This window comes from Pseudopodoces humilis, chromosome 19, assembly GCF_049639895.1.
Source record: "Pseudopodoces humilis isolate 2021_Gansu_Grassland_sample_001 chromosome 19, ASM4963989v1, whole genome shotgun sequence".
NCBI lineage: Eukaryota > Metazoa > Chordata > Aves > Passeriformes > Paridae > Pseudopodoces > Pseudopodoces humilis.
Window position 1 is genome coordinate 4,499,854 of NC_142218.1, and position 27,479 is coordinate 4,527,332.

General features: G+C 39.8%; 1 protein-coding gene across 2 annotated transcripts in view; it reads left to right on the plus strand.

Moving 5' to 3' along the window:
- The window catches only part of DHX35 (DEAH-box helicase 35), a 28,007-nt gene extending 987 nt beyond the window's left edge, over positions 1 to 27,020 (plus strand). Inside the window, exons 2-22 of one of the 2 annotated variants that reach the window (XM_088064734.1) lie at positions 422 to 555; positions 937 to 1,029; positions 1,188 to 1,265; positions 2,829 to 2,933; positions 3,794 to 3,855; positions 4,497 to 4,566; positions 5,166 to 5,225; positions 7,118 to 7,230; positions 7,393 to 7,489; positions 8,585 to 8,743; positions 9,978 to 10,188; positions 11,821 to 11,945; positions 12,400 to 12,454; positions 17,287 to 17,382; positions 17,729 to 17,823; positions 18,414 to 18,491; positions 19,633 to 19,762; positions 20,461 to 20,542; positions 21,079 to 21,150; positions 22,766 to 22,904; positions 25,280 to 27,020. In XM_088064734.1, the coding sequence (XP_087920860.1) occupies positions 422 to 555; positions 937 to 1,029; positions 1,188 to 1,265; positions 2,829 to 2,933; positions 3,794 to 3,855; positions 4,497 to 4,566; positions 5,166 to 5,225; positions 7,118 to 7,230; positions 7,393 to 7,489; positions 8,585 to 8,743; positions 9,978 to 10,188; positions 11,821 to 11,945; positions 12,400 to 12,454; positions 17,287 to 17,382; positions 17,729 to 17,823; positions 18,414 to 18,491; positions 19,633 to 19,762; positions 20,461 to 20,542; positions 21,079 to 21,150; positions 22,766 to 22,904; positions 25,280 to 25,324 (2,099 nt within the window). In that variant the 3' untranslated portion in view covers positions 25,325 to 27,020. The remainder of the gene's footprint in view (positions 1 to 421; positions 556 to 936; positions 1,030 to 1,187; positions 1,266 to 2,828; positions 2,934 to 3,793; positions 3,856 to 4,496; positions 4,567 to 5,165; positions 5,226 to 7,117; positions 7,231 to 7,392; positions 7,490 to 8,584; positions 8,744 to 9,977; positions 10,189 to 11,820; positions 11,946 to 12,399; positions 12,455 to 17,286; positions 17,383 to 17,728; positions 17,824 to 18,413; positions 18,492 to 19,632; positions 19,763 to 20,460; positions 20,543 to 21,078; positions 21,151 to 22,765; positions 22,905 to 25,279) is intronic. The other variant, XM_005524650.3, reaches the window with a different exon arrangement.
- Positions 27,021 to 27,479: the final 459 nt, after the last annotated feature.

Here is a 27,479-nt window from a genome sequence, read left to right on the forward strand (position 1 = left end):
TTTTAACAGTGGGAGAAGTGCAAGCAAGGAAATCCTACAAAACAGGGGAATCCTCCTCTTTAGTCTCAGACTTTCCCAGCTGAATCTGCAGCTGGATATGGCACATTCTGTTACTGAGATGAGTTTGTGTTTCTAGTTCACTTACGTGATTCCACAGTTTCAGTTGTCAGTAGTTTTGTGATAATTTGCAGCAGCAATAAATCAAGTTTCAGTTCCTGAGGTAAGTTCAGAGCTGAAGTGAGGGTTATATCCTTTGTTTATTGTTAGGTAATGTTTCAATTGCTTTCACAGGGAACTTGTTTGGTTTTTTTTTTAATATGCTGCCACCCATGATTCCTATTTGTATGAAACATTTTTATTGTATTGTGATACACCAGGCAGAAATGTACTGTTGCAGTTAAGATTCACTCCTGTTGTGTAGGCTCGGAAGGTCCTGGTGTCAGTGTCTCAGAGGAGAGGCAGAGCCCTGCTGAAAGCAGCGCTGTGACCGTCATCTACAACCCTTATGCTTCCCTCTCCATTGAACAACAAAGGCAAAAGCTGCCTGTTTTTAAGGTACAGAAGTTCTTTTTGACACATTAAATCTGTTGTATGATGTCTAGTTCTTGTGTCTTTTTTTTTTTTTTTTTTGAAAGAGCAGTATAAAATCACTGCAATATAAATAAGAATTTTATGAGTTTGCTCTCTATTTATTGGAATTTATTGTTCTGTTTGACAACTGTAACTGACAGTTCTAAGGACTTTGTAGATGTATGTTATTTACTATATGCTGTACATGTAATTTATGGTTTTTAAAGGACTGTTTAGCTTTGGGCAGTGAACTCCATGTAACAAGAAGATACTGTGTCTGCCAGATATATAAATATTATAATTTTAATTGTTTTCTTATTTTTGTGCAATCTGTTTTTTATGTTTAAATGTCATCTTCTCTTTCAGCTAAGAAATCACATACTTTACTTAGTGGAGAACTACCAGACTCTGGTGATTATTGGGGAAACAGGATGCGGGAAATCAACGCAGATTCCACAAGTAAGTGTCTGTTTCTGTTGGTAAAATGAGGTCATCCTCAGGGGATCTTACATGGAATATTGAGCAGAACCAGGTAAAAACACAAAGTGGGAGGAACTAACACCCTGGTGTAACCACAGCATGACCAGTGTCTCTCTTATCCCCATTGTTGTTTGCAGTACCTGGCTGAAGCTGGCTGGACAGCCGAAGGAAGAGTTGTTGGGGTGACACAGCCTCGGCGGGTCGCTGCTGTTTCAGTGAGTGTCCCCATCTCCCCAGTCCAGGCATTATCACCTCCAGTTCATCAGCAGGTTTTGCTGAATAGCAGGAATCTGCATGAGCTTCTGAATGAATAGATGTTTCTGCTTATCTTTCTCTAAGAGTTGCTGGTGTTACACACTGAATTCAACCTGATTAGTGGGTCTGGCCAAACGTTCCAACATTCCAGAATTGCAGATGTAGAAGCTTTGAAGTAAAATTGACTGATGTCAGCAGAACTGTGTACAGAAGTTAGGGCTGAGCTGTGATTGACTCAGGACTAGAACTGTGCTTGTGTGACCCTCAACTTCCTTCACAAGGTGAAACAGTGATATAAATCTGTATATAGTTATGCAGCCAGTGGAAGAGGTTGTGTACCTCTTTTTAGCAATTCATAACTAGGTTTTTAATCTTCTTTTCTGTGTTTGTTTGTTTGTGTGGGTTTTTTGGTTTCCCCTTGTAAAAATGTCAGGCAGAAAAAGAAAAAGTTTTATTGTGAGAAATTCTTGCCTATACATATTATGTCTTGGAGATCATAACAATGTGCTGTGAGGGGGGAAAAGGAGATGCTGAGGGCAACGACTTCTCCTCTCTGATAGCAGCATACACAGAAAACATTCCAGTGCTCCTTTGTCTTCACAACTGCTGCCAGGCACTGACTTGGGTGAAGTTTCCGCTGCAGCATTCTATTTATACAGAGAACTGAGGTGCTGTTTTATAACAGCATTTTGCCTGTTCTCTGTTATAAAGTAAAAGGTATCTACAACACACCATTATCTACCAGTGTAGAATCCAATATTCTTCAACCAGACCCAGCCTGGTTAAGGGAACAGTCTCTAGCAGTGCTCTGCATCTTGTGCTTTGGGCAGTCTGCCTGCAGTGTCCTCCCTTTTCTCCTTCATAGGGCATCCTATGCTGACAGAGCACAAGTTCTACAGGAGATGTTGTGAGTGCTGCAATGACTTCTTACAGCAAACTCACTTCTCTTTTCCCTTTCATAGTCTTAGTGCGTCATTTTTAAGCCTAAAATAGAAAGATTATTCCATTCAGGCTTAGAACATGGACTCAGCAGGATTTTTCTTTGAAACTGTTGTTGCAGACTGCATGGGCTGTGGCTGTTACAGGAGATGAGGAATATAACTGATGATTTATTGCTTTGTCTTGAACTGAAAATGATATTTTATTTTAATAGGTGACTTACCTGCTCTCCTGTCTGGAGGAGGGGAGTTCTTAGAAATAAAGAGAGGTAGTTTCAAAGATATAAGGCATAGTTTAGAAATTCCTGAACTTCTGCTTGCATTACCCAGGCTGACAATTATCCTGAATTCTTGGGCTGAAGGTAATGGGGTGGTAAGATTCCAACTGAAATCATGAATTCATTGCTTGTAGGTATGGGTTAGAGTGTCACTCAAATCACTGACAGTAACTTATGGTTGGAATTCTACAGGGACTAATTTATGTATTGTGGAGTTTTATTATGTCTTTAGATGGCTTTGTCGTTTGTGATGACACAAGTGAAGCGTGCTGAGCTGGTTCTTGCTTACAAGGATCTCTTTTCTCAGGTTGCAGGCCGAGTTGCTGATGAAAGAGGTGCAGTGCTGGGACACGAGGTTGGATACTGTATCCGGTTTGACGACTGCACAGACCCACAGGCTACAAGAATTAAGGTGAAACGCGAACACCATGTGGTTACTCTGAAAGGATTAGTTGAAACTCTTCAAGTACTTATGCAAAATTAATGAGAACCTTGTGATGCCCAGTCAAGAGAATAGGTAACATTTCAGTTTCCCAGGTGGGTACCTCAGAATTATGCTTGAAGTGGCTTTGGCAATCCAAAACTTAATAGCATAAGTACCTGTTCTATTCTGATCGTCTGACAAGCACTGTTTTAAATCTAGAGGAAAATTTCAAGGCATGGCCAGCTGTTGGTGCGGCGCTGGTGTGACCTGTGTGTCACTCAGAGTCATAGGGAAAGGCTGCAGTGAATCACAGATTGAAAGTATCCTCCTCTAAAAATAGATTTTGATTAAAATCACAGATAAAACCCAAGATGAGAAGGCTGAGAGATAATTTGGTAGATTAAATAGCAACTTTGCAGCTGTTCTTCAGTGCTATGAGCAATGTTAGTGTTGCTTGTGTTTCTGCAGAAGAGGATTTGCTTTAGTTGTGCTGGAATAGCAGTGATGCTCAATGAGACAATTTGCTTTGTGATTTCTTTTTTCAGAGGTTGATGTTCCTTTTACAGTGAAAGAAATGGAGGTACTTGTTCATTAAATAGAGCTGAATTAAATTTTTTTAAAGCATGATGATTATTCATTTAGAGTTGGAAATGTGGAGGGTTTTACCATCAATTCTTGTGTAGTTCAAGACCACAGTTGCAGTCACAGTCTAATTTGGTAGATCATTAGAAAATTAAAGGCAAGGAAACATTCAGGCAAAAGCCTAGAAAATCATCTTTAAAGATCACAGTTAGTTGAGACTATATCATAAGGATTTTTTTACTTTTATTTTTTGCATTCACTTCTAGTTTCTAACTGATGGTATGCTGGTGAGGGAAATGATGGCTGATCCTTTATTAACAAGATACAGGTAAGAAAACATGGAATGAGTGCTTGCTGGAGTGCAATTTGGTAAAAACCTGCTTTTTTAAGCTGTTATGGAAGCTGCTTTTATAAATTATTAGTGGCTATTATAAATTAAATACCAAAAAATTGAAAATTATTTTAGAAATCTGAATTCTTTATGTTGTAAAAACATTGTTTTTAGCAACAACATATTTTGTTAGTTGATCATTGTGACACCAAAAGCATCAGGATTTGATGCTGTAGTTTTGAGACAAAAGCTAAGGGGGCCTTAAGGAGCCTAAATTGTTTCATTTCCTAATTTTAAATTATTCTTTCTTCCTTATAAAAAAAAATCATCAACAAATAGGCTTTTCTGATATCCAGAAAACCTATGCAGTACAGTAAACATTGACTTCTTTTCTTCTACTCCATTCCAAAAACTAGCCTGAGTAGAGAACAGTGTTTATGTCCCATGTGATGTCATTTTTCAGGTACATTTTTCTCCCTACTTCATTGCTGCAAGTTTTTTTAACTTGCCCAATGCTGTAAGTGGCTGTGAATAGTAATAGCCCAGCATCAGATTTCAGATAATGATGTTTCTAGAAGACAGGGAGACACTGATTCTAGTGTCAGTTAATTTCTGAAACCTTTCTGCTTTTTTCACAGTGTCCTCATGCTGGATGAAGCTCATGAAAGGACTCTTTATACAGACATTGCTATTGGCTTACTAAAAAAGGTAATTCTTTCTTAATTCAGTGTAATTCTGTAATTTTAACTTGGTAATTTATTACAATTCTCTGTAACTGTTTTAATTTTCATCCTTTTCATTCAACCTCTGATCCTGATGGCTGGTAATTGAGGGAGCATGATTGCTGCTTCCTCATTTAGGGAGTGTGATTGCTGCTTCCTCATTTATCCCACAGCCTATTGTACATACCCAGCTATTTACTTTGGTCATCTGACGTTCAGGATCCTCTGTTTCTTCCCCCCGATGCTGAAATCTCTCCTTAGCTGATAGTACCAAAAATGCACTGTTGATCATGTGATCTGATAGGGGCTTGTTGCTGACTTTCAACCTGCTAAAGATTTGACGCCCACCAGAAATTAAACGTAGATTAAAATAACTGACTGAATGCCCTTAAAGTAAATACATAAAACTCCAAACAGTCACTGGGTCCTTAGACCTGTGGGGTGATATGGATGCTTCATTCATCATCTATCTTGTAGTTTAAAGTAGTTTTACAGAGAGGTTTCTCTGGGTTCTCTAGGTCTTGGTCCCAGTCTTGCATTTCAGAAAACAGTTTTAACTCTGGGTGTTGTTGGTCTCTCTCCCAGGTTCAGAAGAAGCGTGGGGATCTTCGCCTGATTGTGGCTTCAGCCACCTTGGATGCAGAGGTAGAGCTCGGAGATTTGGGCTGAAATGAAGTGACATAGGTGGCAGCTCCACTGCTATTTATGCACAGCTTATCCTCTGTGCTGCTGCTTGAGTGGCTGCAGGAAAAAAATCTGCTGTAGTTCAGTTGCTCTATTTGGTTTCATGTTCTTTTAGCAAACTGTTTTGGATGTGAGTTTAAATATGAATTTGCTTTTTATGTATTGATATCTTTTTTCACCTTATTTGTATTATTTATAAAAATATTTTCTCATGGCTTAATTTATTAAGAAATGTTGAATTAGCTCAGTTTTGCTGATAGAAATAATCTGAGGCAAAGATAGACCAGTAAAAATAAGTGATAAATGAATAGATTTAATTTCAGTGAGATCTTACTACATCCCTGATTGACTCGTGGCCTGTAGACACTTATGTAAACTTGGTAAAAACATCATTAATTTAATTTTGAGTAGGAACAAAAAAGGAACTCTCTTAGAGCTGAGCAGTGTTCCACCCTGCCGTGTGTTGTGCTTGTAGCAGCAGCAACAGGAGATGCTGTTTGGGGAGAGCACGTGAGCCTGGGCACCTGCTGTGGGTCTGTTCTCTGAGCTGCCTCAGCATCTGCAGGAGCTGTAGTACAGATTAGTCAGCACCTTCCTGCTGTTTCCATCTCCTGTGTGTTTATGGGCCTGCTGTTTGTTAATTTGTCTTTGAATCTGCAAGTCTCCAGGACACCATGAATAATTTTCAGGAGTTTGCCACCTGCTATATAATGAAGTACTTGGTCTAATTCTTTCAAACCTGTTAGTTTCATCAAGGGCCTCCCAGATCTTGTACTGGGGAATTGTGTTTAAAAAAAAAACAACACTCTCAAAAACAGTTTTACAATTACTTTGTCACCTTTGATTCTGTAAACCTCAGCTGTGTCTTCTCAACCTTGTGCTCCCCATGCACAGCCTTTTCAGTCTCTCCTCATATGGCAGCTCTTCCATCTCCTGTATCATGTTCATTCCTGTTCTCCACTTTTCTTAAGTGAAAAGTGCTTGTGTTGCTCTGTACTTAATAAGGATGTGGCACTGAAGATGTGAGCACACAGAGATTTCCTTTAGGGCCAAGTACCACATGCCATGAATGTTGGTGGTGTGCTGTGCTTTGGTAGTGTTTACACTGCTGTATATTCTACATTGCAAAATTTTAACTGCCAGAAACCACATTTCAAATAGATGACAGTTAATATGAGTTAATATCAGCAAAATGATTGGTGTGACTGTATAAACATTTTTTTAATACAGAGTTGATGGTTATCTCTACTATGCTCATTAAAGTTGAGATGAATTATATGGGTTCTTAAGTTCTGTCTTTTGCTGTTATTTATTGAAAATACTTCATGACAATAAATCTAAATTTATGAAGGTGTCTCACAATACATAAATCAAAAACTTCCATAAATCATGCCTAACTCTGCTTTTACAAAGTGAGATCTTGGTGTTCAGTAAAGGCTGTAAAATTTACTCACTCATCCAAAAATGGATGAGAATATGCAGGCCCTTCACAAACCTTTTTGCACCAATTATTTCTAAGTTCTTCTTAGCTTTGACTTCTCTAATGTGATAGATCCAGTTAAAAGTGTCTTTATCTTCTTTTTCCAGTGGTATCAAAATATAATTAATTTTATTTCCCTTTCCAATTTTTACTTCTCAAACTAATAAACACGCAGCACTATTTGTGCTAAATGCCTGAACCCCAGACAGAATAGAAGGCAACAAAATCAAACTTTCACATTTTTTAATTGGCACTGTCAAACTGATGAGGTAAACGTCCACGTAGTAGTAATTTAACTTCTTTGTGTCTTTAGGTTTTTCTCTCCATTCCTTGAAATGTCAAACTGAAAGTGTTTGTTTTTATTTTAATGTAGAAATTCAGGGATTTCTTTAATCAAAACGATACCGGTGACCCCAGCAAGGACACCAGTGTGATCCTTACTGTCGAGGGGAGGACATTTCCAGTGGACATCTTTTACCTGCAGAGGTGTGTTCCTGTCTGGTCTTGGCAGTAGTGAGACTGTGCAATTGTGCTATTATTTTGTCTAGATTAGAGCTCTGGTGTCCCAAAACTTCTCTGTCCCTGTTTTAGGGGAGGAATCTGTACCTATTTTTCTGCTCATGTCTCCGCTCTTTTCTCTTTCCATAGCCCTGTTCCTGACTATATAAAATCAACTGTGGAAACTACAATGAAAATTCACCAGATGGAGAATGATGGTGATATACTGGCATTTTTAACTGGCCAGGTATAGACATAAACAGTTTTCTTTTTGCTTTACAGTGCTGTATTGTGAGCTTTGCAAAGCTGCCTCAGTCTCCTGAGGCTTTCCTTAGTTGTGCATGCTTTATTCTCAGTAAAGATGACAAGCATTTCTGTATTGATGGGAGCAAAACTAGGCCAGTCCCAAAGATGTGAAGACAATAATATATGGGCTGAATTTATCAAAGCTAGTGATGGATGATAGTTTTTGTCATTTAATGCTGTATTTTCTCAGCCTTGTTTGTGAGTGGAATATTGTGTGGTTTGCTGGTGCAAGTCACACATACCCTGCTGTTAAATTGACAGTGAGTCATCATTAATAGTTAAGGCAAATGGAATTTCCATTTGTTAGGCTTAACATCTGAAGTATTTGACAGAAAAACAAATTGCCATGAGATCAAAATGCATTGGTCTCTTCTGCTTTATTTATGCTTGTCAGCTCACTTTGCAGCTGGGAAGAGCAAATGGGAGACAACTCATGTCTCCAGTCAGGAGCTACCGTGAAGAGTTTCAATAACATCTTGCATATTTTCAAAAGCAATTCCTCATCCCCTTTATTGATTTAACTTTGGAATAATGAATTTGGTATTTCATGAGGCAGTGTTTGAACATTTTGGTTTCTATCTTTTAAGAGCAAGAAGCCACAGCTGAGATTAAACATGAAGTTGAGCAAGAGGTGTCAATGCTGTCTTCCTGTGCCATTCCTGATCCAGGCCCACAGCATTCTGCACTGCCAAAATATTTTGGCCTCCCATTTTGCTCTCATCAGTTAAGAAAGACAGGAAAATTAACCTGTTTCCTCCTGAGCCTGGTTCAGTCCTTCCCCTGTGATTTTGCTCGTGTGTTTGTGGTGTGACATTGACTCAAGTAACAATGAACACAAACATGTATATAAAGCTTTATTTATTATTAACAGCAATTTATCTTAAGAATATTACAATATGGAGCGAGCTAGTCAAAGTGCTGGAGTTTGTACAATTACAGTGGTATTATTTGGTGCAGGTTTTGTGTCTAGGTGACAGGAATGTGCTGTTAAAGTGCAGCCTCTCTCACTGTGTGCCCTGTGCTGCTCTGGCTGCAGGAGGAAGTGGAGACTGTTGTTTCCATGCTCATAGAACAGGCTCGGGCCCTCGCTCGCACCGGGATGAAAAAGCACCTCCGTGTTCTCCCCATGTACGCTGGGCTGCCTTCTCCTGAGCAGCTGAAAGTGTTTGAGAGAGTCCCTCACACTGTCAGGAAGGTGAGCTCTTGTGTCTGTCTCAATTTCCACCACCCAGAAGGGTGTCTGGAGCACACAGGTTGCATTTATCGGGTTCACATCGTGGGACTATTGCAAATGCTGCTTTGGGGGAGGCTTTTTGCATCTCCCATCAGTGCCTGTCAGCTTTCAAACTGGGAGCCAAGAACATGTTCCCTGTCTGCCCTTTTCATCTTTGATCATTCCTAGACATGTCAGTTCCAACTCTTCTGTCTGCCTCATCAACTCTGCCGTTTTTAAGTGTCTCCATGGAAGTTTGTATTTGACTTTATTTAGTTGCAGCTTCTTGCACTCTGAACTCCTCTGCTTTTACCTTTTCCTTTCTTTTTGTAGTCTAAATGTCCATGGCTGTTTTCCACCAGTAGTGGAAAAATTAGTGACAGGGTGGGTAAGTGCTGTATTTTCATCTAAGGAACAAGTTCAAACTTACATGATTTTAGTGGAAAAAAAAGCTTAGTTTTGACTTCTGCACGTCCTGTTTGGACATTTAATGTCACAGAAGTATATAATTGGATGTGATTAGTGCTTTCTGCTTATGCAGAGCCTGTGTTGGGGCTGAAATAAGCTGACAAAACAGCACCAAGGTGAGTTGTAATTCTTGTACCTGCTGGAGTTTGACAAGTGAAATAGTTCATCTGGCATTGAAGAACATTTCATATAAATACTTCTCTTTGGGGTATGACATTAGTCAGTTAACTTTCAAATTTTACTTTTTAATTTCAGGGCAAATAAGCATTAGATTTTCCACTTTGGGAGCAATTATTTTTTAATATTTTAGGGCATACATATATAAGTGAATCCCTGCAGGAATGCTGAATCTGGAGCTCTTAATCAACTCTGTTCCCCTCCTATCCCCCACCTCATTCCAGTGTACAGAGAATAGTTCAGGGTAACAGAGAAGCAGAAGGAAAATATTCTTAGTTTGCTACATGAGAACACTTGATTTACAGTCAGTTAATCTTTTTCTCTGCAAACACTGCCAATGATTTTCTCTGCAAACACTGCCAAGCTCTCCTTTTATGAAGAGAGAATAAATTTGAATAAGAAAGTGATTGTGAAGCTGTGAGAACTGCTGTGCAAACTGGGCTTATTTCAAGCTGACAGCTCCTTCTGCTGCTTGTACCGTATCTTTTTGTGCTCCTGAGTGTGTCCTGGGCCCAGATGTCTCACAGGCTGGTGGGGCGCTCACGGGATCTCCGTGTGCCTGTGGCCGCAGGTGATCGTCGCCACCAACATTGCTGAGACCTCCATCACGGTGCACGGCATCGCCTTTGTCATCGACTGCGGCTTTGTGAAGCTGCGTGCCTACAACCCCAAGACAGCCATCGAGTGCCTGGTGGTGGTGCCGGTGTCCAAGGCCTCGGCCAACCAGCGGGCAGGGCGCGCCGGCCGCAGCCGCTCCGGCAAGTGCTACCGCCTCTACACAGGTCAGCAGCTGCTCTCACCTCGTTTCTGTGCGCTCTGCTTTTGGTTACACCGTGAGATTCAGGAGAAAAAGCTGTGTTTGTTCATTCATCAAAAGAAAATTTCCCTTTGCTGTTCCTCTGGCTGGCTTAGAAATACCTCGTTCTTATGTGCTAGGTGTTAGAAACGGAATCATTTTGTGAATCAGAAACACAAATAGGGCAGAGTCAGCAGCTGCAAACATGAAATGTTACTGCAGCTCTTAAAGTGGTGAGCTTGTTAAGAAGTTTGTTCTTTAAGGATTTTGCTTCCTGAGCAGTTTCAGTTTATAATACTTACCAGTGGTGCTGTTTTCTTCATTGTTTTCTTCAAGACACTGAAGTCTTCATAGACCTCACATTTAACAAAAGGGCTCTGGGAATCCTTTAGGTAACTCAAAGAAAACTGTGTCTCTTTTTTTCCTAGGAATAGCTGCCAACTCCAAATTCTTCCCTTGAATCAATGACCCTGGCAGTGCACAAAAATTGCTGTTGTAAATAAATCTGTTGGCCACCTCTCACTGTCCAGAGAGCTGCAATCAAAGTGTCTCAGCTGCTTCATGAGAAAAGGCTTTGCAGCTGAGCATTCTCACTGCTGATGGGCTTCAGGTCCCCTCTAGTTTTACTGCAGCTCTGAGATGTTGGAGATGAAGCATTTTCCTTTAGAACGTGTATGTGCTTGCCAGCAGTTGCCATGTTAAACCAAGCCATGATTTGTGCTCTGAATTTATATGTGTCATGTAAGAATCAGGGGACAATATGTGCTACACAATATCCCAAGCTTTACATAGCTTTGTGAATGTTTTATTGGAGAAACCATGACTACACTGAAGATATTTTTGTGTGCTCAAGAGTTGGTCTAGGGAGAACTTTTAAGGGAGGAAAAAATAAAAAAGAGGAAAGTGCACAGAGTGAACAACAGCAGAGAAGCAGCACTGTCTTTGTCCTAGGGAAGGTTTGAGGTAGGAAAGGGTTCTGTAGGATATGAGAATAGTTTGGGTGACAATAATATAGATTGTCCTTTTTTTTCACTGCAGAGCAGTTGGTTAGTGGAATGTTACAGAGGTTTTGTCCTTACATGGAGTATTTTTCCAGACTTGGACTTTATAGTGAACATGATTTTAAAAAGGCATTGTTAAATAAATGGTTTTTCCATCCTTAATCTTTATTTAAAATATATATTTTAGACCTCCATTTGTTTGAGTAGTTAGAAAAATAGTGTTCTTGCATGCTGCTTTGGAACTTTTCCATGTCTCCTTTAAAAAATGCTTCTTTTGTAGTATTGCACCCTGCCTTTTATTTTCTGACAAAAACATTAAATAGAAGAGAAACAAAACATCTCCAGATTTCTGTGAAGAATTTATAACGTTTCAAATTGAAATGTGGGTGGGTGAATTACAGAATCAGCTCTGTAGCAAAAACCATTGAAATTCTATTTAAATAAAAGTAATTTAAAATACAGTAGTTGGAGAAGGATCATTTTTGCATTAAAGATTGTCTTTCAACACCTGTTAAGTATCCATGTGTGATAATTTAAACTTGACATGAGTATGATTGTGTCTTGGTGACTGCACAGAATGGGAGTTGAAGCTCAGTTGTTTTTTTCTCCCCGCACAGAGGAGGACTTTGAGAAGCTGCCCAAGTCCACGGTGCCGGAGATGCAGCGCAGTAACCTGGCCCCTGTCATCCTGCAGCTCAAGGCTTTGGGCATCGACAACGTGCTCAGGTTCCCCTTCCTTTCGGTGAGTGCCAGGCTCTAAAGGCTGTCACCTTTCCTTGGGCTGCAGAGAGATCAGGAGATGACTTGGTGATAGCCCACAGAATCATTCACCCTGCTGATCTGGAAAGCTTTGTCCCCTGCCAGGCAGAAAAGTGTGTTCCTGGGAAACAATAGTGCAAATAATGCCTGTGACAACCTAGAAACAGCCATTCATATTCCAGAGTTTGATGTTAAAATTGCTGAGAAGTCAGGAAAGTCTAAAAAAGACAAACTCTGAGGTTCTGTAGAATTGTAACTGCGGTCCCTTTGCACTGAATGTATGAAGAAGGAAGAGTGTGAGAGCTCTTTCTTCATTTTGCAGCAGAGAGTAGGTAGTTAAGGATTCTGCAGAAGAGGATGATCTATGAACTCACGTTCTATGCTGAACTCATGTTCTATGCTGATAACTTCAATCAATGCACATTTTCTCTTCACAGCCACCCCCTGCACAGTCAATGGTGCAAGCTTTAGAGTTGCTGTATGCTTTAGGAGGTGAGATTTTAATGCTTTATCTTATTTGTAGCAATATTACAGGAGTTGTGAAAAAATTGTAATTCCTGTTTGGTGATTGGATGGACATTAATAAAATTTGCATTTGAGAACTGTGCTTTGAGAAAGAAAGAGAAGTATAGCTGTGACAGGTGGAAACTTTTTGTTGGTGGATTTTTAGAGTGTACCTCAGTCTCTTCTGGATTTACTTTCTTTTCTTTCGGTTATTTCAGACAGGTAGGCAAGCAAACAGCAGCGATAGAGTTTAAACTAGAATTTAACTATTTAGATTAGGAAAATGAGTATTTTATAGCTGTCTTATCTGTATTTCCTTGCAATTTCATGGGAGGAAACCAGCTATTTGTCATTGGTAGGAACAGGGCTCTGAGCTGATGAGGGTATTTGTTCCCTGGCAGATCCTGAGTTCCTTCAGTCCTTTCAGAGTGGTATGAAGATAAAAATGGAGTTTGGACACTAATTAGACTAGTAGAGGATTTAGACACTAAATTTACCTGCATCCACTTAGATAAGTTGTTACATACCTCAGACTTGGTGTGGTGGTCTTTCATTTCATGTTACTATGCCAGCTGTGGAAACATGTAACACCTGCAGATATAAACAAAAAAAGTTGTAAGCAAAGTTTTGAGTGTAATGACCCAGAATTTATCAAGGCTGATAGAATTGCAACTTTGTTCCTTAGTGGGACTTTGAAAAGCACGGTGTGTCTGTTGTAAATTTTCCTGTTAACACGTTGCAGTCATTATCTGATCTGGCTGTATGTGTGCTGGAACTCTGCCTAAGCATTGTGAGTCAAATGTGATGCCTGAATTCGGGAGAGCTCAGTCCCTGGAGGCTGTGCATGAAACCCCACAGAAAGTGTGATAGTTTTCAAACTGCCTCCTTGCTATGATTTTGAAGGTTTGATTGACAAAGGTTATTAAGAGCTAATTTAATTACATTTTTTAAAATTAATTCCAGTCTGTTCTCTGCTCTGGATGCAGGCTGGGCTGTGGCTGAAAGGCTACACCTGCTGCAGAGTAATGCTTTTCATGTTTGTGCTGTTGGTCCTGCAGCTGAGGCAAAGTTCAAACCCACAGCAAGTCAAACTGTTCTGATTCTATTAGCTGTGATTACAGGATACAACCGCTGATAAAACCCCTGATCATCCCTAAAACCAGCACATTTCTCCTGAATGAACTGGAACTCTCTTTCCCAAGGCAGTGTGTGTGTTTCAGTGCACAGCTTGCTAGCTTTTCATGCTTTTAAATGCACGCCACTTGGAGACTCTGCTCTAGTTTTACTATTGAACTTGCCAGTTATGGACAAGTCAACAGATGCACACAAACTTGTGATGAAAAGATTAGTCTGACAGATCTTGAGAGCATAATTAAAACTACTTTTTGACTATTTAGCTACTTGAAAGAGTTTACTTTTTTAAAATTCTGTTCTCTGTGTTACTAATCACAGCTTGTTCTCCAGTTCAGCAGAGTTTGAACAACACTGTTGGCATATGGTTTAGTTTTAGGTGCTTCTGTGAGGAGCAGGGACTTGGACTTGAGCCTTGGGGGTGGGTCCCTTCCAACTTGAGACAGTCTTTGATTCTAAGTGTGTTCATTCTGGTTTGATTCATTATGCTGCTGTTGGATACTTTTAACACTCAGATCACACTGTAGTAATATGTTTTTATATACAGTTTCCATTTCCTTTTTGTGTGGTGAGTGGGATGCCTGCTGCCTAATTTTGTTTATCGGAAGAACTGTTAGATTGTTGAATTTTTTTGACAGCTATTTAATCTTTTTGAATGCAACAAACTAAACAAAACAGAAACTTGTTGTGAGGCCAAGTAATCAAAACTAAGCTCTGTTTGACTTTAGCTCCTTGTTGTAGCTAATTCAGAGTTGACAATGTTTGCTCCATAATGTAAACATGAGGCAGCATAAAGGAAATTGTGTACGTTTTGGAAGCTTCCAGAGGTTTGTGGCTGCTTTTAGACCACTCACAGATGCTTTGCTGTAACTTGTGGCAATCTGCTCTCTTTTTATTCTCATGGAGCTGTATCTCTGCTTGGCCAGGATTTTGCCCTGTGCTGGTTGGGTTCCATCTCGCAAAGGAGAGTTTCACTTAAGGCACTTGGTTCTTGGCAACCTCTGCAAGCTTGGAACAAGGACTTTCACAGTGGCTCGGGAACGTGTTGCAAGGATGAATTCACAGCCAAAACCACCCTAGGGAAACAGACAGGAGAGTTCAGTAAACTCACTGATTAGCTGGGTGATGTTCTGGCAGAAGCATTCTGCTCATGTAGCTTCAAAGAGCTCTTATTCTCTTGGCTGCGTAGCTTTGTAGCAGAACAGACAAGTGCTGATCTTGGTGTTTCAGATGGAAAGAAATATGTGTGATACGTGGATTCACTCTTCGGTTTTTGCTGAAGTTTAAGGTGAAATTAAGTTTTAGGTGGATTATTACAAAGATTTTATACAAGGTGCAGAGGTGGCTGCCCAAGCATTTGCAGGTGCAGTGAGGATTCAGTTTCTCTTACGTGAGTAGGAGCACGAATTTCATCACTGGCATTGCAGTTGCATGCACAAAGGCAGTTTGGGGTCAGGCCCTGTTGTGCCAGTGTGGTGCCAACTCGTGCAGGGCAGATGTTCCTAAGGCTGAGATAGCTGTGTTGAATAAACACATCACTGTTTGCGGAGGGGTTATTTTTACAGTGGTGCAAACTGATTTACATCAGAGTATCTCTCCTCAGCCTTCTCCTTTGATGCCCTTTTGAGAGTCTGAGTTGTCAGTTGGAGTTTATTGGTTTTAAGCATAATTTAAGAGGTAAATAAGCAGGCAAAAAGGGCTTTATTTTTACTGTTATTTCAGGTCTTTGTTGAAGATTTCTTTGTATGTTGTCACCTATCAGAAACAACCACTCTACCTAAGTTTAAAAAGGATAGTTTTAATCCCTCAGCCTGTCACATACTGGTGGTTGTTACATAAAACATTTTAGTGTCATGGTACTTGAATAATCTCTCCTGAGCACATTTAATTAAAATCTTTGTAATATCTTTTTCTAGGATCTTTAATTTCCTGTATATATGTGGATTCAGTGGTTGCTTCCACGATTATTTGAAGGAAGCTTTCACCTATTCCAAACTAGTATCCATTGCAGGCTATATTCAAGCTTATTACTACAAATAGATCTGTGCACAACCCATATATAGATCATGCAAAATTGTATTGACATTTTTAGGATGCAAAGGATTTTGGATTGATGCACTTGTAGAAAGTGGTGCATAAATATATGGAAATTTCTCTTTTCTGTCTTTCTGTAGATGAAAACCTATCTAAGCTATTAGTTGTGGTAAACTTAAACTTCTCATATGGCACTAGTCAGATGAAAGCTGTCATACCTTAATTCTTGCAGGTGCTGTGACTTTGTGTTTGAATATATTAGTTCAGTTGCACAAAATCTGCCTTTGGTACCTGTTTCTAAGGAAAACACCGTGACATTATATGGAAAGCCTGGTAGGTTTTGTTGGACAGTGCAGGGATGTGTGAGTGAATTACTACATTGTCATGAGTTGATAGCATATCAAATAATAAACACTGGCTGGAGGGATCTGTGGATTCAGATATGCTGACATAAGATATAGGAGATCTCATTCCTTGACCTGATTTGTGGTTTTGCTTCTCTCTGTGAAACAGAGCTGCAGTGCAGCTGTGGCTTTGTTACCACCACACAGTCTGACAAATAATGTGTTCATATCATATGAGAGCCATGGCTGTGTTTCCTCAGGCTGCTTTGCTCTGCTTGGTTATGCAACCTGCAGTGCCCCAAAGTCCTGTTACTGGGCTCTCACTCACCCCTGCTTGTGTAGCCTTTCTCTTGTGCTTTACCTCTTTGTCATACCTCATACAACTTGGCCTCTTGAAGTTTTCTCTTTCAATTCTTACTGTTTTTTTAATTATTATTTTTGTTCCGTGTGTATTGTATTTTTTTAATTCTACGTCCTCTTGCAGAGGTTTTTCCATTTAAATCTTTCCCTGAAATCTCAGCATAAAGCTCAGAGTTAGACTGTGACCTGGTGCTTTGCATGGGTCAGCCTTGCTGCAGGGTTAGACTGGAGGGAGCCAAACCTCTAAAATGGTAAATGTACAGGGTTGCTCAGGGAGAGCTGGGTATCACAGATCCAGCTTCCAGGCCTTCCTCCTGTGCCATCCCCAGGGAAAAGGCTACAGCTGGAACATAACTGGCAGTTCAGTGGTTGATACACGAAGCAGACTAAACTTCCATCAGAAAACTTTCATCAGCTGTGTATCTCTTGTTTAAGTAATAATAAATTCTTTTTCTCCATGACCTAAGTAGATGTGCTTAGAACAATGACACCCTACCGTCAGCAGAGCTTCCTGTTTCTGTAATAATGCCTGTTCCATGTTTATTCCTATTTTCATTCTCATCTGCTTTACATCCCCATGAACAAAGATGTTACTAAATATTTAAAAAGGGGATCAGAGGTGTAACAGCTAATATCCCCTCTGGCCATGGCATTGACTTGGACTGCAGGTTTTTTAAATTATTGAAAGTAACAGTAAAACTTGGTCAAAATTAAAAAACTTGTGTGTTCAAGTATTTTTGAAAAAGAAAATTCTGGTGTCCCATGGGAGAGTGAATGGGTATCATGGATTGCCTATAGGCTTAGTGTACATTCAGCAACTCAAAGGTGCATTTGCTATATTTTAGCTAATTTTGTTTAGGTAATTTTGCTCTTTGGTGCAGTTTAAGTCTAAAATAAGTTTTGCTGTGCTATTTTGCCTGTGTCCCAGCTACATTTCTTAATGTGCTGCAGGTTTGGATATGCACTGCCGATTAACAGAGCCTCTTGGAATGAGAATAGCAGAGTTTCCTTTGAATCCTATGTTTGCAAAGATGCTTCTGGAATCAGGTAGGAGAAAAAAGATCAGAGTTTCTTCACAGTCATGTAATTGTCATGTATTGCTAGACATTTGCTAAACTCAAGCCGTACTTCATCTTGGTGTGGTCCGCAGTGAAAAGAATTGGTTAAAATCTCTATTAAATAATTAGTGTAAGACATTTTACAGTTTAATAAATCTAACATTTGCCTCTTAAGTTTTTCACTGAAAACATTCACTCCTAAAACAGTACAGGAGTTTATGTATTTATGTTTTAAATACTATAAAAACATACTCTGCTTATTTTTCATTTTATTCTCTATGGGGGTAAATTGAATGGAAGATTTCCTTTATTGAATTTCTCCATTTACTTTTCAGGAAATTTTGGCTGCTCCCAAGAGATTTTGACAATTGCTGCCATGATGCAGATTCAAAACATCTTTGTGATCCCTCCAAATCAAAAAAACCAGGCTGTAAGTTCAGTTGTGTCTCCTTTTCTGTTTGTTGGGTCCACATTTCTGGACTTCTGGCAAGTATTTTACTGGTGCCTATTACAGACTGCAACTTTGTGTGAAAATAAAATAAGGTCTTGAATTGTGTCTGTTTGTTGTAGGTGAAAAAATAAACCAAATAACAGGGAAACCTTGGAGTTTTTTAGTAGTGCTAAAAACCTCCTTCTGAGTTCCAGAAACATGAAAGATTATGAACCAATATTGGTCAGTGTAAGGGTTTGCAAAAAAATCCCCCAAAACCTTCCCACACACCACTTCCTTTTGAGATGAACAAAACAGAAAGGATGCAGCAAATTCTTAACAGGTAGCAGGAGCCTAATTTTAATGAATGGAGATTCTTTATCTGCTCATTTTTCTAATTTCAATTTTGGAAGTGCTCCTGGGTATAGGGGGGGCTAGTAAAGTATGGCTGCTGCTCAGAGGAGCTGCCCTAGATGGTAAGAATTTTAACACTCCCCAGGAAATACAGAGCTGAAGGGAACTGGGCATGTCAGACATGATTTCAGCAAAAAAATCAATCTGCCTGTAAAATGATATTTCTTGTTCTGCAGGCCAGGCAACACAGAAAGTTTGCTGTGGAGGAAGGTGATCATCTGACCATGCTGAATGTTTATGAAGCCTTTGTCAAAGTAAGTCAGTTCAAGTGGATGTGGATTTGCAGGAATGGGAGAAACTTGAGGTTCTCACTTCTGAATCTGGAAGTTCTGGATACAAAAAGTCCTCAAAGCCGAGGACTTACCAAGCCTCTAAAGGGATAATTGTACATTAAAAGACTCTGTGGTCACCATTTGCCACAGACCTTCCACAGTTCCTCTGAACAGGGAGTAAAGGAGAATTTTGTTGGGGTACAGCATTGAACTCTTATGGGTAAGCAGCTGTGTTTTCAAGGAGAGAGGGATTTTGTCTTGGGGCTTGGGGAAGACAAATATCCAAATTTCCAATGAAATTGATATTTTCTCATGTTTTACTGATGATAATTTGCATTTAAATCTAGCAGTCTTTTTCCTGGTGTTAAATTAACTCATTAATCGTCATACCCTGTTTTTCATTGACCTTATATTTTTGCCCTGAGGTCTGACACCAACCTTAGTACTGCTCTGTGAGCTGAGGTTTATTTAATAGTTTTGAAGTTGCTATTCCTCTTTGGGAGAAGTATATTTTGCTGGTATAAAACACTTCCATAGTAGAATACTCAGAGCAGTGCTGAGTTGAAGCAGTATAACCACCCAAGTGTTTAAACGTGACTTTTTTCCCCAGCCCCAAAGCAGCCAGGCAGACACCAAGTCAAATGTTGCCCTTCACATTTTGTATCTGTGTAATTCTCTTAGAAACAGTCAGATACAAAAGCTCTTGGAGGGACTGCTGGTTTGTGGAGAAGCAGCTCTTTGCAGAGAGAAGACCAATGAAAGCAGCACTGAACAGGTTGTTTGCATTTTGAAGTTGAAAACAGATGAGTTTATGATCTGAGAGAATTAAATGGAATGACTGGTCCTCTTCTCTTTCACCACATATGAAGAAATGAAGCACATCTGATTGAAAATACCCCATAGCATTTGATCTCTTGCTATTTTCAAGTTTGAGACATGTTTTTTAGTTATTAGTGCTACATACCCTTGTTAGTTGCTCTGCAAATAGGTAATTTTCAGGGAAAACAACAATAAATGTGTTGTAAGAGACCAGAATTAAAACAGAACAAGGCTATCCAAAACAGATTGGGTTTGCTTTGCTGATGGTATCTCATTGAAGTTTTTTTCACTTCTCACTGTACAGCACAGCAAGAGCTCCCAGTGGTGTCAGGATCACTTTCTGAACTATAAAGGGCTTGTGAGAGCATCTGTTGTAAGAGAGCAGCTGAAAAAACTTCTCGTCCGCTTTAAAGTGCCAAAGAAGTCCAGTGAAGGTGATACTTTTTTTAAGCTCTTGTCTAATACATAATGAAGGTAGTTTCCAAACTGTCAGTCTGCTCCCTGCTTTTCTTGTAACCTTTGGAGTATTTTTATCTTGACCTCAAAATAACGTTAATTTAGATCAGATTTTTTTCCTTAAAATGGCTGCAGAAGAGTACTTTAGCCTATTTGTACAATTAAATTTTAGTCCAATCTTCATTAGCTGAGATTTCCATCAAAGGTTACAACCACTGATTATCTATTGAATGGACAGATTTTCCAAAAGACTCATAAATAGGTCACCCTGTTCCCTCTTTGTCTTTTCAAAAAGGCAGTTTTTGTTCAAAGTGCTGTTCAGTCTTTGGGATGTGATTTCCAGCTGTGCTGTGTGTGCACGCGTGCCAGGACTGGTTCTTAGCATTTGTCTCTACCTGCTCTGAAAAATCATCCTTCAATGCTCAGCTGTCACACTGGGCTGCTTCAGGGACTGTGAAACTTCATGGAGACACAGGTGATAACATTCATTTTTTAGGCAGCAATTTTTGGTTTGCTGTGAAATTGAAGTCAAAAGGAATTTCAGGGTTTGTCTGCTCTTCTGCCTTTGCTATCAAAGCCTGATGCACTCTGAAAAGTTGTTTGAGATGATTAAGTGGTATTTTAGGGATTTTTGCCATGCCAGTGATTCATCTTACAGAACAATTCTACTTTCCAGGTGATCCAGATCCTGTTTTGAGGTGCATAGTTTCTGGATTCTTCGCTAATGCAGCTAAATTCCACTCCACAGGAGCTTACAGGTGACTATATACAGTTTCACTGCAACTCGTGCTTGGCTGGAAATCTCCTCTGATGAATAAATTTAATCAACAAGCAGATGTTTCTCCTAATTTGCAATTAGGAACATGTGGCAATCAATACAGTAAATATTTGAAGTTCTGTATTTGCAAACTGCCTTGATGTTTATCTCTTCTCTTTGGCAAATACAGCTAAAATTATTAATAGTGGGATGCTGCTACTAGTAGTCATTAGATTGCTTTAAGTTAAGCAAGTACAGCTGTAGAGCAGTAATGTAGCACTCCCAGAGCACTGAGTAAAAGCCTGAACTGCTACTTTTTCATTTAATGTAGATAAAACTCTTTTAAGGACATCAAATTATCGTTTGTTCCTTTGGCCAGCATTTTCATGGTTTCATCTGTTCATTAAATGCAAATGTTGTTAATTTACTACAGCCCTTTCATTCTTGCTTTTATTAAACATTCATACTGGGGCAGAAAGGAACCAAATGTTAAGCAATGAAGGGAGGCACAGTCTGAAATAATATCTTGCTTTCAAGGACTATCCGTGATGACCACGAGCTTCATATCCACCCCAGCTCAGTGCTGTATGCAGAGAAACCTCCACGCTGGTAAGTTAGAGCTACTTTCTCTTTGGGGATTGTTTAAGGGATTTGCAGCATCCAAGTTGAATTGCTTCTCTCCATCAGTGTACAAGATGTACAATAGATGTACAAGGTCATAGCTCCCACAGGGAGAATCCAAATGACATTTCCTTTACAGCATTTTGTAGGGAGTATCTAAATAAATGGGGGAAATAGAGTGATGTTTAACAGTCAAAGAAACCTGCAGAGGTTGGAAAGCTGAGCCAGGTGACCCTGTTTAGTGGGCACCACGTCTTGCACTGCAGATTGTTCTCCAAGTAGTCTCTGTACCTAAGCAGAGCTAGGGTTAAGTTACTTTTATTAAGTGTTTTATTAACGTTAAGGAAGTATCCTGTCAAACAGGTGCTGCAGAAATGGCAAATGGATTGCAGGGAAAGGGCTTACACATTAAATGCATGATGTGAAAAGTTATGGCTGTCCAGCAGGTTGAGGAAAGAACTGGCTGTACTTCCCATGAGTTGGGGTATGATCACTCTGTAGGTTAAAGACACTCGGATAACAAACAGAAATGTGTGTCAGACTCTCAGGTCAGCATGATCAACCTGAAGTATTTGGACTTTGATTCTTCACTGCTTGATGTTGAGACTTAGAAGGATAAGCTTGGCCTGGTGTCATGGCATCCTGTCACACAGGAGTTTAACTTTGTCAGCAACCTGAATTTCAGTGCTACTGCAGTCTGGGCATCCGTCCTCCACTGAGGGCTTCAGTTCTCTATCCACAGGTGTATAGGAAATGTGTTTTCATTCTGGCTTGTTTTCCTCTGATTTATTTTTAGTTGTGTTAGTTGCCATGTCTCAGGATGCATTTGGCAAAGACAATTTTGGACTCTCCTCTTTGCTTTTGAGACCTAAATACTAATTTATGAGAAACCACAAACCTCAGGTGTTTTCAGCTCTGCTGTGTGTAGAAGGCAGATGATTGTGACTTGAGGATTTGGTAACTGCCCCTTCAGTGCAAGGGTTTCCACATCCTTGGGGAAAATGACCTTACCTACTGAAGGTGAGCTCAGAAATAGATTGTCCATGCTGGTAACCTGACTGTGCTGGCAGTAGGGATGAGTCCACATGGCTGGGTGTTCCTAAATGTCTTCCCAGGAGATGTTCTGGCAGGAGTTAAAGTGGATTTCTTTCTCTGATGCTTATCTCACTTGTCTGCAGACTGGCGCCAGGGATAGTCCTGCTGGGGTTTGTGCCCTCCTTGTTGTGGGTGCAGGGTTTTGGTGCTTTGGACATCTTCCCTTATGATACCACAGAGTAATTCATATTCTGTCTTCCAAAGCATCAGTTGTGAGTCCCCTTTGACCATATTATAAGAAACATTCTTTCATGTATCCGTGCGCCCATTGGGCTGGTAGAATGTGAGGTTGTTTTCATGGCAATCCAAAGATTTTCTTCATGTGGAGAACTCTGACCAGCCAGAGGCAAAGAGGCAAGAGGCTGAATTACAGCTTAAAGACTCCCTTGTCACTCTGTAAGTGCCACCTCTGGCAGCATGTATGTGAAACTGTCTAAATATGCCGTTAATCAGCTCTCCCTCATTGCTTGACAGCAAACACTATTCATTTTTGTCTCCTTCCTCCCAGGGTAGTTTACAATGAAGTCATACAGACTGCTAAATACTACATGAGAGATGTGACAGCTGTTGAATCCTCCTGGCTCTTGGAACTGGCACCTCACTTTTACCAGCAAGGAACGGTACGGAATCGGCATAAAGGCCAAACGGTACCATTGCTGCACCAGCAGCTCTTGTATCTGAACTTTCTAAGGGTTTGTGTTTTGCTGTGGTCTCATGGGACAGAAATTAAGTTGGCTCTGTTCATTGTAGTGGTTTTAATATAAAGGAAGATGATAATAAGTTGATGCATGAAACATTTTTCCCTATTATCCAGCCAGTGGATCTCAGAGTTACAAAATGAAATCCATTTGCTGGTAAAGTTACATTTGCCATCACATCACCTTGGGAAATGAAGATTTCTACACTTCTATATAGGCACTTGGTGACATTTCTCTGAGAAGCACTGTAGGTAGGCAGTGGTCACACTTTGCATAATAATTTTAGAAGAGTCTTTGCATGCTTTGCAAATGGTTGTGAAAATCCTGAGTCTTTTTTTTGAGCATTAATTATGTTTACTGCAGAAAAATCAGTTCTGATCTGTTCAAATGTGAAATGGCAAAAAACAGCTGCTGTTTTTGCAAACCTTTATTGCAAATTGCTGTATGTGATACAAATACCATTTATTTAAAGGTATCTTTTAATGGTTGTCACCAACCTTTATCGACTGTCCCATATGAATCTGTCGATCCAGACTTATTCACTGGTCATTCTCAGAGCTGAATTGGTATGAAAATTATCTAAATGTTAGTTTAGCTGTTGATACCACATAGCCTATAAATACTCTACAGATTACCAAATGGATCTTGTATTTGAATTTCTCATGGGACAATAATATCTACTGAGCTTTATATTTTAGATTAATGAAGTATTTCCAAAATCTGAGTGAAAGAATGCATTTGCATGTCATACCTATGAAAAAGGTGGTCTGTTTCTAATTTATACATCTGCTTCACTGTTTGACTTCTTGGGGTTTTGTCAAAAGGGAGAATCCTGTGGTGCATGGAACACCTCAGGACACCTGTGGTTATGGTTCCAAACAATTTGGCATCTGTTCATGTGATTGATTTGAGAGAGGGGTTTTTTATGCTCATCTTAGATAATTCATCTCAATTATCCAGACAGCTCCCATCTATAAATGGATTTACTAAGTAGCTGAATATTTTCTGCCTTTTTCCTATAAAACATTTGACAAAGGCAGTGATGCCCTGTGGGGCAGAGCCTTGAGCCTTCAGCTGCTGGGAGATGATCTGCAGACATGGTGTAAAAAGGAGCTGAGCCAGTGTTGTATCAAATCTGTTCCTGCAATAATTAGTCCTTTGACTCACATATTTGCAGTTGTGACTTAATGTACATTTAGCAGCCCACATCCACACAAAATGCTGTTGTGACCTCTCCATGGGCTGAAGTTTGGGAGGTTTTCCTTTAGGTAGGGGTGGTAGCAAAGAGGACTTGTCTTGAATTATGCAGCCTCCCTGACTGAGAGAATGTGTTTTTCAGGGTAGTGCTACTACTGCTGTGGATATTCTATGAAATTACATCAAAACCTAATTTTTACCATTGCTATCCTTTTGATTTGATCAAGTGAAGTCCGTTTGCAGTATGACCTAATCATTGCTTTCATCCTAAAATAAATGGTAGCTCTCAAGGATGGTGCTGGTTTTGAGAAAAATTCTCTCTTCCAGGATATTTGGTTATCCATATCAGCCAAAAGCCTTGGGTGTCCTTATAAAATGTTTGAAAATTAGAAATATTTCTCTTGTGTAAAACTTTGAGTCATGCATGTAAAATTTGAATAAGAACTATTGCAGATCACACAGGTTTATGTTAATTTATTGATATCCTTTTCTACTGAAGGATACGTCTTTGTGGTAGGAAGGAAAGTTTTATTCCTTTGTGAAGTTAAAAACAAACACTGAATTTACTGAGTTAAAAACAAATACCACTGAATAGGACTCTGTGTTAAAAAATGTTCTTCTACAGCTTGATCTTGGTTAGTTATTTCTCATTCCAAGTTGCAGAGCTCTTTTCATATTTCATTCCACATTTATAGGTCTTTAAGGGCACAGAGGTTCCAAAGATCCAGTGCAACTTTAGGATTAATGCAGTTGTTAAAATCTTGTCCTTTACATACATTCTCCTGGTGTTTTTTGCAGATGTATTATTGGGAGCACATTCTTCTGTGCATCTTTACACCTGGAAAATGGCTTCTAGTGGGAAATTGTTCCTATCCTTGCAGCTAGTACAGAAGAACTAGAAGATATTTTTATTACAAAGCAGAATATCACTTTGGGGTGCATGTGGGATTTTATTTAATGGGTTTATTTCAGTTGTGTCAGTAACAAGCAGAGCTTGGATGGATATGGATATTTGTGTTAGAATTTATTTAAATTGTGATTAAGGATAGAAAGCATTGTAGTTGATTTTTTTCCCTAATTTTGATGTATCTGCTAAGCAGTTTTTTTGTTCTTTCCTTTTCTTGCAGCATCTTTCCTTGAAAGCAAAAAGGGCTAAAGTAGATGACCACTGACATGACTTCAGTTGTTGTGACATCAGAAGCAGAACCTACCAGTGGTTTCTGGCTACAGTCCATTCAGCAGTCAGCTCATTAGCAATTTGATCTTCCATCAACCTAAATGTTTAAATGCCTGCCAGGATCTGTAGGGGTTTATGCATGACCAGTACACTGTAAACCTAGAGCTTGCATTGTGGACATTTTAATCTTTGCCTACTTGACCTCTGTTGTTAATCTGGGCATGTTGCTCCTTTTAAATAGGTAGAAAAACAACTTAAAAAGTAAGAGGACATACAGGACCACAAAAAAACCTGAAACCTTCAAGAAAGAAACCGATTTCCTGGAATGGTACTGCCTTATGAGCGTGGGGAGTAGGGTACCCTGCCTCCTGTCACCCAGAGCACTGTGACTTACACCGGCCAAACTGAGCCTGGCTCCTGCCAGCAGGAGCTCAGGGCAATCAACTACCCCTTGAAATGCAAGGTGCTGCCATGGAAACATTGAGTTCGTGTTGGACCATCCCAAACTGGTGCAGCTTGTGCTCCCAAGCAGTAAAAGTGTCCTGCCTGAGGCTGAGCTGGCCTGGCTCACTGTGCTGAGCAGTCCCTGGGTACTGAAATGTCTGGGTGCTGCACGTGGGAGTTGCTGTTCGGGGAAGGGGAGAAAGAGCACCTCAGTATTTTTAAGATGGATTAATTTTCTGCTCAATCAGGGGACTAAAGATGAATGTTCACAATCAATCACGTTCATAGACGGGGCTTTACTTTTCTTTTTTATCCTATGAGAGAAAAAATGTTAGCCTTCCACTGGCTGGAAATACCAGTAAATGTTGTCTGGAGAATATTATGGAACTCTGTTTTTTAGCCTTTGTTGATCAGCAAAGAAGGAAGTGTTCTATACTTTCCTATTAGGAACACAGTCCTTTATATTTCTTTTGTTACAAGTCTGTTCTTTAGTGCTTGGGATTCATTTTCCTCTGGTATTGAAAAGGATGCCCCTGAATTAAAGTTGCTGCTTTAATTGGGATTCCATGGCTACTTTTCAATAAGGAATTATGCTTGTTTGTGTTTTAACAAGATAGGTTGGATGTATTATTTATTTCCATTTTCCATTTTTACCTATTGATATTTATTTTAGAAAGACATCGCTTGAAAATTTTATTTTTGTAATTCAACTGATTTGATGAATGTGGGTTTTTTTGCATATTAACTGTTTTATTTTCCTCTTAAAAAAAAAGGGATGTAAATAGGCAAAAATTTCTACATAGAACAAATGCCTTCCTCATCACAGGACTGCCTTGAAAACTTTCTTGAGAGCTTCTTTACTGTGTCCCTTCCAAATGCCTGCAGAGAGAACACGTTGTGCCATGTGCACTGTGTGGTCTCCTCAGTGTGTCCGTCCTGACTGCCAGCACAAACACATGTACCAGTCTCCAGGAATGGCACCAGCAGCATGAAAACTGTGTCACCTTCGTGTTGTCCCTGTGACCCTCACCTTTGTATTACTCTCTTAGACTGGAAGCTCCTCGGGGCAGGGACTGTCTCCTAGCCAGAGCTGAGAGCAGTGTTGGAACTCACTAAAAAGATTCAATTTGCAGGTTTTTTTTCTCTTAAAGGATCGGAGAAAGAATTGATTATGAGAACTTGTCAATTGTCTGTGTTTCTCTGTCCTCTGGAAGTATTCTTAAGAAAAATAAAACTGTTGAATTGAGGCTGCTTGGGAATGCATCACTTTGGGAATGCATCACTTTGGGAATGCAGCACTTTGGGAATGCATCACTTTGGGAATGCAGCACTTTGGGAATGCATCACTTCGGGAATGCATCACTTTGGCCTGAGCAGGGGTGACTTCCCAGGGTGCTGGGTGGGTGTGTTGGGCTGGGCTGGCAGTGGGTGGCCACTGCATTTGCCAGCTCTGAGAATTTTGGGGGGCTCTGGAGACCTGTCTTGTCCAGATGTTCTTTCACCTGGCTGCACAGATGCAGAATTTCCTCTAGGAATGGTTGTGATTCCTGCTGAGGTCAGGACCCAGGGATCTGCAAGCTTTGTCACACACTGCAAAGTGGTTGTGTAGGAATAAGTACAGTAGGTCTTTATAAACAAAAAAAGAAATTGAGATATGTCTTTTTAGCAGTTTTACAAACTATTGAGTTATCACCACACCCAGAACA